Source organism: Dromiciops gliroides, chromosome 4, assembly GCF_019393635.1.
Source record: "Dromiciops gliroides isolate mDroGli1 chromosome 4, mDroGli1.pri, whole genome shotgun sequence".
Classification (NCBI taxonomy): Eukaryota; Metazoa; Chordata; class Mammalia; order Microbiotheria; family Microbiotheriidae; genus Dromiciops; species Dromiciops gliroides.
In genome coordinates, this window is record NC_057864.1 from 350,738,125 (window position 1) to 350,750,508 (window position 12,384).

Below are 12,384 nucleotides of genomic sequence, written 5' to 3' on the forward strand. Positions count from 1 at the left end.
GGCACAATGAGGCCTCATGTAAACAGATGTCCTTAAGCTTAAGCATAGGTATAAAAGAAGCAAGGGTTTCTAAGATGTGAAGGCCAGGAGAGAAAGCATTCCAGGTATAGGGGACAGACTATGGCAAAGACGGACAGGGAGAAGATGGCTTGTCTTGAATCACTCTGGTTAGAATGTAAAACATATGAAGGGGAGAAATCTAGAATAAGCCTGGAAAGAGAGGATAGATTTTGAAGGACTTTAAGCATCAAACATAAATGTTTGTATTTTATCTTAGAGGCCATAGGGAGCTTCTAAGTTGAGTAATGAGGTATTAGATGAGCTGCAATGTGCCTCGGTGGAAGGAATTTCCACACTTGAAGTTTTCCATGCTGCCAAAATAAGATATCCTTTGTGTATTCAAAAATAACTTGTATTTTCTAGCCTGCAAGATTTCTGTTTAATGATCCTAGGCAGGTTTGCATTCTGTGAGTAATTCCTTCAATCTCCTAGTAACCTCGATTTCTAAATAATTGCCCCAAATTTTCCATGTCTCTTCTTTTCACTTTGGTAGCAAAAGTGCAGGTACTTCAGCAGCAGCTAAAGGTTTATGAATGGCACCAGAAGATGTAAAGAGCTAGCTTGTGATAAATCCTCATGAAGAGTAACAAGAAAATTGGCTAGGCATGAATCACTGTGTAAATCCTGGAAACACACATTTCCTAGAAAATTGATGCCAAATAGCCCAGTGAAACATTTTGTTAGTTTGGTTTGCTTGGGCAGAATAAGCGAACCCAAAACATTGCCCCACTGGAATATTTCTAAAGAATATAACCTGGGGAGGGGGATCAGTTAGGTGGTGCAGTGATAAAGCACCAGCCCTGGATTCAGGAGGACCTGAGTTCAAATCCTGCCTCAGACACTTGACACTTACTAGCTGTGTGACCCTGGACAAGTCACTTAACCCTAATTGCCCAGAAAGAAAGAAAAAAAAAAAGAATATAACCTGGACATGTTGTAGGCACATATATGTTTTTAGAGATGTGGTTTGCTGAATATGGGGACAAAAAAATTATTTTAAATAGCCTGAAACAAAAAAGAAAACACATTCTGAATTGGAATAATGGCCATTATCATCACCCCCATCATCAATTATGCCTAATAATGTATAATGTACTCAGAGTTATATGGTGCTTTGATGTTTACAAAGCACCCTGAGAAGGAGGTGGAAAAAAGATCTGTATCTCCATTTTACAGATGAGGAAACTGAGTTTCAGAGAGTTGAAGTAACTGGTCCTAAAGTCTGAGGTCAAGTATATTCCAGAAAGTCTGTCCCTATCAGGAAAGCAGCCCTCTTAGGGATAACATTCTGTTACATTTGAAAATGTCTCTGGGATAGTTAGATTTATAGGCCATGGAATTAAAAAGGATAGTGTCCCCTGTGTGGCCTGTGAATGGCAGACATGCTGGGTTTTGCTTTTGTTTTTTAAAGCCCCTTCCTGACGTGGTTTCAAATTTGCTCCCAGAGAAAGGGCCCTTAAGAGACGTCACCTTTAGAAGCAACAAGAGATTCACAAATTAGAAGCAGAAATTGGGAGCCCATTGCTCACCTCCAATTCCCTGAATCACCTTCTCATTGTAGCACCCCTGCTTGGTTGCCTCCGCTTGGGCCACTGACAGATTGAGCTGGAGTTGGGAAGGAGGGGAGTTCTTTTCTAGGAGGGTAGCTGGAAGGCAGTTATAATGAGAAGCTGAAAGCAAGAAAACGGTGTTTAAATGGTAGAAAATTCAATGAATGTAGGAAAGGGGAGAGTAGGTCAATCCCTCATTATTCTGCACTGGATTGGGAGCAGGTGTTTTCAGCTTTTTTTTTTTTCAAATAATGACACACATCGGCAGCTTTCTCTGTGGACGACTGACCTTATTCCTGTGGATTTTGACTTTTGCTTTCCAAAGATTTGATGTCAGGAGAACTTTCATTTGACTCCTGCCTCTTACACTTACTAGCTGTGTAACCCTGGCAAAGTCATTTTACCTTTCTCAGTTTCAGTTTCCTCATCTGTAACAGGGCAAGTAATAATAGCACCTGCTTCATAGGGTTGAAGTAGGGATCAGATGATATGAGATGTTTCATGTTTGTTTTATACCATAAATCTAAAATTAACAATTTTCTTAAAGATATGTAAAGAATTTTGCACACTTTAAAGAACTATATAAATGCCAGCTAATATTAGTCAGAATAATATTATATGTAATGTGTTGTGTAAGTACTATTATATATTATTTATAATATAATATAAGCATGTTAAGTGTCAGTGGATAGAACACTAGACCTGGAGTCAGGAAGACAAGTTCAAATCCAACTTTAGGCACTTATTAGCTATGTGACCCTGAGCAAGTCACTTGACCTCTGTCTGCCTCAATTTCTTCAACCATAAAATGGGGATAATAATAGCACCTACTACTAGAGTTGTCATGAGGATCAAATGAGATATTTGTAAAATCCTTTGCAAACTTTATAAATACCATCTAATATTAACTAGATAAATATATTAACTAGATATTTGTAAAGTCCTTTGCAAACTTTAAAGTACTATATACATGTTAGCTATTATTATTATTACTATTATAGCTTGGTAATGTTTGCAGCTAGAGAAGGAAATCGCAAACCATTCTTGTATCTTTGCCAAGAAAACCCCAAATGGGCTCAGTCAGGCATGAATGAAATGACTGACCAACAAATGTATGCAGATTAAAGAACTTTACTCTGAGACAGATATAGATATAGATATAGATACAGATACAGATATAGATATATAGAAATATTTCAGAGCAAATATATGTCTCCAAGTAAATTTCTTTATATATCTACATATTTTTATATCTCTATATGTCAGGGTAAATTTCTTCATATATACATATATATATATATATATATATATATATATATATATATATATATATATATATATATACACACACATGCGTACACTTTTGTGCATGTGAGTGTATTATACATAGTATAAATGTATCTTATGATCCTAAAAAACCAGGGAAAGTTATTGCTTAAGTGTGAAATGGAAGGCGATATTGATTGCTCATTTTCAGTTTATCTTCTCTGTAGTTCGTCAGTCCATAGTTATTTGTGAGTTATCTCCCCCATTAGACTGTGTGTTCTCTTGTGGGAAGGGACTGTCCTTCACCTCTTTTTGTATACCTGGTGCTTAGTACGGTACAGTAAAGATAATGGAATGTGATAGATGAGATTTGGCAGATACTCAGGAGCCCACCTGAGTGAATTACTGGCTGATTTGACTGGATCACTGGCTGACTTCTAGTTGACTAGATTCTAAGCACATCTGGCTGGTACTTGAGAGTACTCAAGAAAGCATGGTTCTCAGAAGCTAACAAACTTTGAACTTCTGGCCTAGTCAACCAACCAGGTTGAAGAACCTCCCATTTCTGGGAGGGGACAGGAAGGAGGAAGGAGAGCCTGCACAGGAAACTCTGCCTCTTTGGGTTCCCAACTTCACCGTGGTGGAGAGAGACTCCAGAGGACTTCACAGGGAAATTGAGGAAAGATAGGATTTCCAGGCTGTAGGAATTCTGTTATCAATCTTTCTCTATCTTTCAATAAACCCTTAAAAATCTAAACTCGTTTTATCAGGGATTTTAGTCAGTTTCCCCCAAAACTGGGGGAACAGATTAGAACCCACATTTAGAATCTTAAATTACACAGTACTTTGCACATAGAAAGTACTTAAAAATGCTTGTTGACTTCCTGCTCTTCTCATGCACCATCTCCTACAAGAAGCCTTCATTGCATTGTTAGAACTCCTCAGATTAACATGCATGTGCTCATCTGTGTGCATATTGTATTACCTTCAACCCTTTCCATAGAAGGCAAGTTCCTTGAGGGCTGGCACTAGCTTGCATTAAATCCCAGTGCCTATCACAGTGGCTTGCAGATCATAAAATCATGGATTCTTAAAAAGAGAAATAGAAAATACCTCAGAAGCCATCAAGCCAAAACTCTTCACTTTACAAGTAAAGAAACTGAAACTTGGGGGAGTTAAATAACTTATCCAGCTCACACAGTTAATAAGCATCCTATACAAGATATAAACCCAAATCCTCTCACTCTAGAACCAGCACTTTTCCTACTGTACCATATAGCCTCCCTAGGGTAGATAATTAATAATTACTTGCTAGATTGGACTCCCATCATTTAATATGAAGAAACCTGGGCTCATAGAGATTGCGTGACCTGCTCATAGACACACAGACAATAAGCATTAGAGCCAAGATTTGAACACGGCTCCTCACTTCAGATTCAGGGCCCTGTACCATCTACCATGTTGCCTTTCTAATGCCAATAAAGGCTTACCCTGCATTACCTGCTACAGGGGGACGACGTGAAGAAAACTATAAACCTGAAAGCTCTCTAGAAAAGTGAGCTATTACTAAGCCAAAAAAGATGCCTTCTAACTATAAGGAATATTACATTTCATTACTGTAATAAACCAATGAATCTGTGATCGCATTGATATGGGGATTCCATCTAACAGTGTAGCCATCTTGTAGGACTTATGTAAGTTCACCACAGGGGATCCACCAAACAGTCCAGGGGCCTTCCTTTAGTATTGATATTGCAAAGATACTGTTGGAGCCCACAGGCTGTTCATTGATTATCCCTCTTTCTCTGCTATATATGTATCATGCCCATCTCTGAAAGGCGTATTATCAAAATGAAGATGTAAGCCTATAATGTATCAATTTTACAAACCAGTTTAAGGAACTTAACCCTCTCATATAGTCTCATACAGAGCTGTCCTTGGTGTCCAAAAGATCTGAGTTCCAGTCCTGTCCCCACAGTGACTTAACTTCTCAGTTCCTCCAGGTAACTTTCTGATAGTATAAGTCTTAGCTAGGTGGTATTGTGGATTGTCAAGATTTCAATACTGGTCCTGCCTCAGACACTTAGTAGCTGGGCAATTCTGGGCTATCCACATATTTCTCAGGCTATTTTCTTGCTTGTAATATGAGGAGGGGGATGACAATAATAGCCCCTACCTCATAGGGTTGTTGTAAGAATCAAATGAGAGAATATATATATTAATCACTGGCAGCTTTAAAGCATCTTAGAAATGTTGATTCTAAGATGCAGAGCACACACTGACCTTCAATAGTAGAGAGAACTTCTTTTCTTGGAGAGGCTTAAAAATATTTCCCTTTGGAGGGGTGCTACTTGCCTAACATGTTTGCAAACACAATATAGCATCATTATGGAGATTACATCTGACTGTTTGTGGCCCCTTAAGCACACAGAGCAATTTCTCCACCTTAGCCTAGTGACCTTTATCCATCTCTTCAATGATTGCAAGGCATCGAAGTAAATGCTATCTTCATAATGCAGAAATACTCTATTGGAATCAAAGAAATTCATCAAAATCTGGTCAACCTCCTCTATTTTGAAAGAATGAATACTCACAGAATTAGAAAGGATGTGCAAGTCCTATCTGTACCTGAAAAAATACCCTCTGCAGAAATAATAATATCTATAATTTATATAGTGATTTAACCCTAAAATGAGTGGGAGAAGGAAATAGCTAAATACTCCAGGATTTCTGCCAAGAAAAGCCCAAATGATATCATGGAGAATCAAACGTGACTGAAACAACTGAACAACAGAGTAGGCAGTGGCTATCCAGTCTAAGTTTGGTGAGCTTCTCCATCATTCCCTGGATCCATGCCAAAAGAGTAAAACCAACAATAATAGTTGTATTGCAATTTAAAGTTTGTAAAGTACTTTACATTTATTAACTCATTTGATCCTTGTGATTAAAATCAATCATGCCAGACTCACCTCATTTCCTTTTTGGACATGATTACTTGACTTAAAAGGCTGTCATATGCAAGTTTATTGGATGTGATCTGGACCCAAAGGGTAGAAGCAGGAACGATGTGTGGAAGTTTCAGAGACGCATTCTGATTTGATTAGAAATAAATTTCCTAGTAATAAGAGTTTCCCCAAGGTAGAATGGTTTTCTTTAGTCTTAAGAAGAAATAAGTTCCGATTATTGGAGGTCCTTAAGCAGAGGCTGGCAAACCGCTTGCCTAAAATGGTTTATATTCAGGGAGCAATTAAACTGAGTGACCTCTGAGCATATTTGAACCTACAATGCTTGGAGACAATCTTACCAAGTCACCCTAGTACTGTGCACTTGCAAGTCTAAGGAAGGCTAAGATCTTGTACCACTTGAACCAAGGAAACCACATACTGTTCAATATTTGGGGGTGTTTTGCTGAAAAGAGTTACAAATTGTTACGCAATTCCCATGTATGCTAAGTGCCAAAGTAGTCCAATTAAGACATTCAGCGTAAGCCAGTCTAGTAGTACCCAGGAGGATGAAGGACTAGAAACATAAACTCAGTTTTTTCACAGTTTTCCCATTTTGTACTCATTTTTTCTTGGTCATGAAACACTATTAGATGGAAGCCCAATACTGACTTGTACCCATTTAGGGTTATTGTGTTTATGCAAGGGAATAAAAATAACGATGCCACAAAAACATATGAGGTAGAGATGTTATAAAAATAATTTAAGTGCCTCATTTGTCATGGTCATCAGGCATTGACCATACAAGATACATACTTACCCTCTCTGGGTTTGCCATCTAAAACTATATTTACAGAGATGTTACAAAGACAATGACAAAAATGAGTGAGTGTTGAGCAAATTCATGTGGTTTTTATAGTGGAAGCCTAAAGACCCGAATGGTTCCCTGATTCAATAATTGAGGCTAAAGGGGCAGCTAGGTGGCGCAGTGGATAAAGCACCAGCCCTGGATTCAGGAATTCTTGAGTTCAAATCCAGCCTCAGATACTTAACACTTACTAGCTGTGTGACCCTGGGCAAGTCACTTAACCCCATTGCCCTGTAAAAAAATAATAATAATAATAATAATTGAGGCTAAAGATTACTATTATATGGATGGAATTTGAAAAAGCATGTGCTGTGCTCCCGGGGAATTCAAAACACTGATTAAGCCTTTCATAATATGTTCTTCTCACCACCAGTATTCCTCATTACTGTGATAAAAATTATTGTAAGGTAGATATATCCAAGAACTGCATACTCCATCCTGGTCTTTTCAGGATTGAGCACTGGGCCTGGAGTGAAGAAGAACTGAATTCAAATTCAGCCTCAGCCACTTCCTACCTGTGTAAGCCCATTATACCTGGGCTAATGTTTGCCTTAGTTTCCTCATCTGTAAAATGAGGATAACAACAGCACCTACCTCCCAGGGTTGTGGGAATCAAATGAGACAATAAATTGTAAAGCTCTTAGCACAGTTCCTGGTACATAGTAAGCACTATATAAACACTAGCTATTATTATCTGGCCTAATAGTATTTGAGTTTACTTCTTCATTTTATGCTATAAATATCAGGTGTAATTGCTCGTAATCAGAGTCCTTTGACTGGTAGGGGAAAAAACCCATCAGGCAGCAGTTTTCCTTACAGTTGCTTGTAATAACAATTAAAGTATCTCTGACCAAGTTTAAACAGAGCAAAACTTGTTTCTTCCATAACATTATATGTAGGAAGTTAATCACATCTATCTTTCCAGTAGCCACAGACCCAAGAGTATGCCATTAATGACTGTCATTAAACTGTCCTACTGAATTTTGTGGCAAGTACAAGACAGTGGGGTTCTAGTCCAATAGGATATGATTATGAAAAATATTCATGAAAATGGTGAGGCATGCTGAAAAGAGGGAGTTCAGAGCACCTAAATTGGATCAATCAGTAAACATTTATTGTGTTTAATATGTGCCAGGCACTGTGCTAAGAGCTAAGGATATAAAAAAAGACAAATGACAGCTCCTGCCTTCAAGGAGCTTGCAATTTAATAGAGTAAACTAGGAATGAAGAAACTTAGGTTTATGCCACCGACTTGCCTCTGTGTGACTTCAGACATATATGTCCCTTCACTCCTTTAGTTTTCAGTTTCATTATCTGTAAAAGAGATATGACTAAATGATTTCTGGGTAGTACAGGGCTGAAGTTATGTTTATTTCTCTATTCTTTTTGTTTCTCCTTGCCCCTCAGACCCTGTATAATTTGACAGTGTCTCATATACTTCAGAGGGAAGATCATCCAATGTACCATACACAAGTTGCAATTGAATGAATGAATGAATGTCATTGGTGGTGATTATGGTTACCAAAAAGGTTAACTTTGGTCCAACGGCTCTACAATATAGCAGAGATGCAGAATTTTGGCTCTACTGCCTGAGATCTCCTTTAAAAATTAACAAGATGGGGGCAGCTAGGTAGCGCAGTGGATAGAGCACCGGCCCTGGATTCAGGAGTCCCTGAGTTCAAATCCAGCTTCAGACACTTTATACTTCCTAGCTGTGTGACCCTGGGAAAGTCACTTAACCCCAATTGCCTCACCAAAAAGAAACAAAAACAAAATAACTAACAAGATAACTAAATGCCCACAGTGGCTCATGGGTCTGAATATTTCCACTATGAAACACCAACACTTGGTATTTAAAAAACAAAACAGCCATTTTATGCTCCTATGAATGATCCCCTGCTGAGCCTCATTTTACCCATTAAATGGGAGTGGGATCCAGTCCATGTAGACAGGCATAAGGGAAGTATATTACCTCATCTTGTGGGATCAGTAACTGAATTTCCTAATGAACTGTGCTACAACCTCTCTTTCTTGTATCAAGCATGGTAGCTCCTACTCCATAATATTGCATCAACTTTTGGGCCCTCCATACACCTAATATCCCCATGGTTCTGGCTTGTCACTCAATATCATAGCCTTACTTAGTATTCACAAAGCCCTATAATATGTCAGAATGCTTTATCACCTAAAACACCTCACAACACCCTGTGGAGTGAGTTAGTATTCTAGCTTTTCTTCTTCTTCTTTTACAAGAGGGAAAACTGAGACACAGGGTAGTTCAATGACCTGCGTAAATTTTAAAAGCACTGGTAGTAGAAGAGACATTGGAAATTGAGGGTCCTGGTGCATTTTTCAGGGCTGCTTTGGCTGGAAATAATGTTCAGCTTCTGGTGGCATGTTGGGGGCACATTTGAGATGCACTTGGTCATTTGTGAAAGTTTTACAAGGAAAGCAGACACACTAATACACTGTTGGTGGTGCTATAAATTTCTCCAAATATTCTGGGATAAAAGTTTTAAATTATATTAGAAAAGTGATTAAACTATTATTGAACTGAGAAATTATATGACAAAAGTGATTAAACTTTGACCTGGAGATTCTACTGTTGGCCCCAGGGAGGTCAAGACAGAAGAAAAAGTCTATGCATGTCAAAGATTCAGAGCAGCCTGTTTTTTGGTAGCAAAAAACCAGGAAATGAAGTGCCCAGCTGGGGAATGACTGAGAACATTGTGGCATGTGAATATGATGGAATGTTATTGGCCCATAAGAAATAACATAGATGAGGAAATTGGAGAAAACAGGAAGACTTTTATGAACTGATACAGAGTGAAATGAACTGAGTAAGAATGACAATATATACAAGGAGTACAGTAATATAAAGGATTGTTATTGTTGTTCATTCTCCAGGAGGACCAATGACATCCCAAGGGTGATGTCATGACTTGCTAATGAATTGAATGTAGGTGGGCAGAGCTGTGCCTTCAGCTCTCTCCTCCAGAGTCATCAAAGTCCAGTGGCAAGACAAAGGTCAAGACAACTAGCTGTGGCCCAGGGTGCAGTAGGTGACCTTGGTCTTTCCAAGTTAAGGTCCTCCCAAGGTCTTGGTTTGTCTGAGGACACACCCATTCAAGACTGAGGGCTGGGTAAGAGTTGAGACAAAAGATAAATGAAAGGAACCATCAGAGAAGCCAAGTACCCTACTGGCCACAAGGTGGTGCAGAGAGCTAGCCTTAGAATCAGGAAGACCTGAATTTAAATCTTGACTTAGACCATTAGCTGTGTGACCCTGGCCAAATTACTTAACCTCTCTCATCCTTGAGAATCTCCCTCACAGTTTTGTTATGAGGCTCAAAGGAGATAATATATATATAAAGTGTTGTGCAAACCTCAAAGGGCCATAGAAATTATAACTATCATTACTAATTAATACTTTTATTTCCTCAGTCCTGAGTTCAGTGGAAGCCCCTTACATGTGACAAATGAATGTTTGTTGATGAAAATCAATTGCACTGAATCGTACAAATATGTGAAGCATCTACTCTGAGAAAAGCACCAGACTAATGGTAAAATAGCAATATTTTATTCTTGCTCCTGTTCTTTCTCTCCAAATAGCTCTTGGACTGCTTTGTCATCCCAGTAGTGATACTCCTGTCCTGGTTTTTCCTCCTAATCCGATACAAGGCTGTGCACTTTGTTGGCATTGTGGTCTGCATTCTGGGAATGGGCTGCATGGCAGGAGCTGATGTTCTTGTGGGAAGACAGCAAGGAGCAGGTGAGTCCAAGGAAATTTCTTGTATTGATTTTCTAGATGCCCCTCATGTGAAGAGCCACAGAGTTTTACTTCTTCATTACTTCAGAGTGTCCAATCTCATCATTGTGCACACTGATACACATTGTGATCCCCTTTGACACCTTCATAAGTTGCTAGGGCCAAAAATTCATTATCTGCTGGCAAATCTTTTGTTGGTAAACCTCTTTAAACCCAGCTAGACTAAGTGTTCAAAAGGCATGAAGCCAGGTACTTCATATATTCTAAGCCAGGGTAGGCAAACTGTGGCCCCTCAGATCATGTCTGCTATGTCATGTGTGTTTTTTGTTTGTTTTTTTATGGCCTGTGTATGAGGGGCGGGGGGGGGGGCAGGCCACATTTAGCCTAAGGGCCATAGTTTGCCAACCTCTACTCTAGGCCTTTTCTCTTTGATAGGATCTCCTAGAATTTATTCTGACCTTTAGCCTTCCAAAATACAAAATCACTACCATGCCACCATCAAGTATCAGAATAGGACTTTGATGAAGGAAAAAGTTTAAGGTTATCAGCAAATAGACCTTGAGAATTTCCTCTTTACAGTGGAAAAAAAAGCTACTTTGGTATAATTGTTGAGTGACTTCAGGATCATTCAGTCTTAAAGGATTAAGGCCAGGGATGCAGAATTCTGTCTACATATGTAGTGATTATGATCATAAAGGTAGCATCTCTCCCCTTCCATGCTTGGCCACCTATCATTTTCAGTGATGCTGAGGTGAAGTAGAAATGAGGACTTTTCAAATTTGAGATAGAATTCAATTACTGGTCACTAGTTATAGAGTCCTGGTCCACAGTATGATCTCAAAAGTCAAACCTTTATTAATGAAGTGCCATTTCTATAAACATTTCCTTTTTTTTTTTTTTAAGTGAAGCAATTGGGGTTAAGTGACTTGCCCAGGGTCACAGAGCTAGTAAGTGTTAAGTGTCTGAGGCTGAATTTGAACTCAGGTACTCCTGACTCCAGGGCCGGTGCTCTATCCACTGCGCCACCTAGCTGCTCCAACATTTCCTTTAAGTCTTTTAGGTATTAAGAAAAAGACCCATTTTGTCCAAGTGTGAGAAATGGGTAAGGAATAAGGGGTAAGCATTTCTCTAAGATAAGTAGTTCATAGGTACTCAGTCTGGGACTGTCCTTTCTCCTACACAAATGATTAGATGTCAAAGTGGGAATGGATCTTTTGGTAAGAACAGAAATCTAGTTAAATAAATATCATGGATAAAGGTTGTTTATTCTACTATCAAAATTGCACCTATCAAATGAATCCTATCAGGCAAAGGGTGAGTAGTGCTTGTTTTGGACAGGATTATCATGCTTTCTCTCCCCTTCCTGTCTATAGTCAATTAAGGTACTATAATAGGCTACCTTAGTCTGCATGTAGACACAGTCAGTATGTTTTCTATTTTCTAAGTCAGGTCACCCTTGTGTAGTCTGTTTGAACAACTCAGACAATATTGTCTTTGCCTGAAATATTGACATTGTTGGTCTAAAGTCACTATTTGGTTACACGGTAATCATGGGATTATTGAATCACAGATTGAGAGCTGAAAGAGACTTTAGAGATCATCTAGTTTAGGGGTTCTTAACACCAGTCTATTGATAGATTTCAGAGGCTTTATGATCATGGCTGAAGAAAAACATCACATCTTTATTTTTGCTGACCTCTAACTAAAATTTTTATAAACATTCTGAGAAGGGGTTTAGGTTTCATTAGACTATGAAAGATATCCATGACATACACACACAAAGATTAGGAACACTTGAACACCAGTTATCTCATTTTACAGATGAAGAACCTGAGGTCCAGAGATATCAAATGACTCACTCAAGGTCATACAGCTAGTAAGTCACAAAGCCAGGATTTGAACCAAGAACTTTCTCCTATTTCCTCTTGT

General features: G+C 38.7%; 1 protein-coding gene across 1 annotated transcript in view; it reads left to right on the forward strand.

The window, feature by feature from the left end:
• SLC35F1 (solute carrier family 35 member F1) overlaps positions 1 to 12,384 on the forward strand; it is a 584,647-nt gene that overhangs the window by 486,983 nt on the left and 85,280 nt on the right. The window contains exon 4 of the mRNA XM_043963476.1: positions 10,299 to 10,458. Coding sequence (XP_043819411.1) covers positions 10,299 to 10,458 — 160 coding nt within the window. The remainder of the gene's footprint in view (positions 1 to 10,298; positions 10,459 to 12,384) is intronic.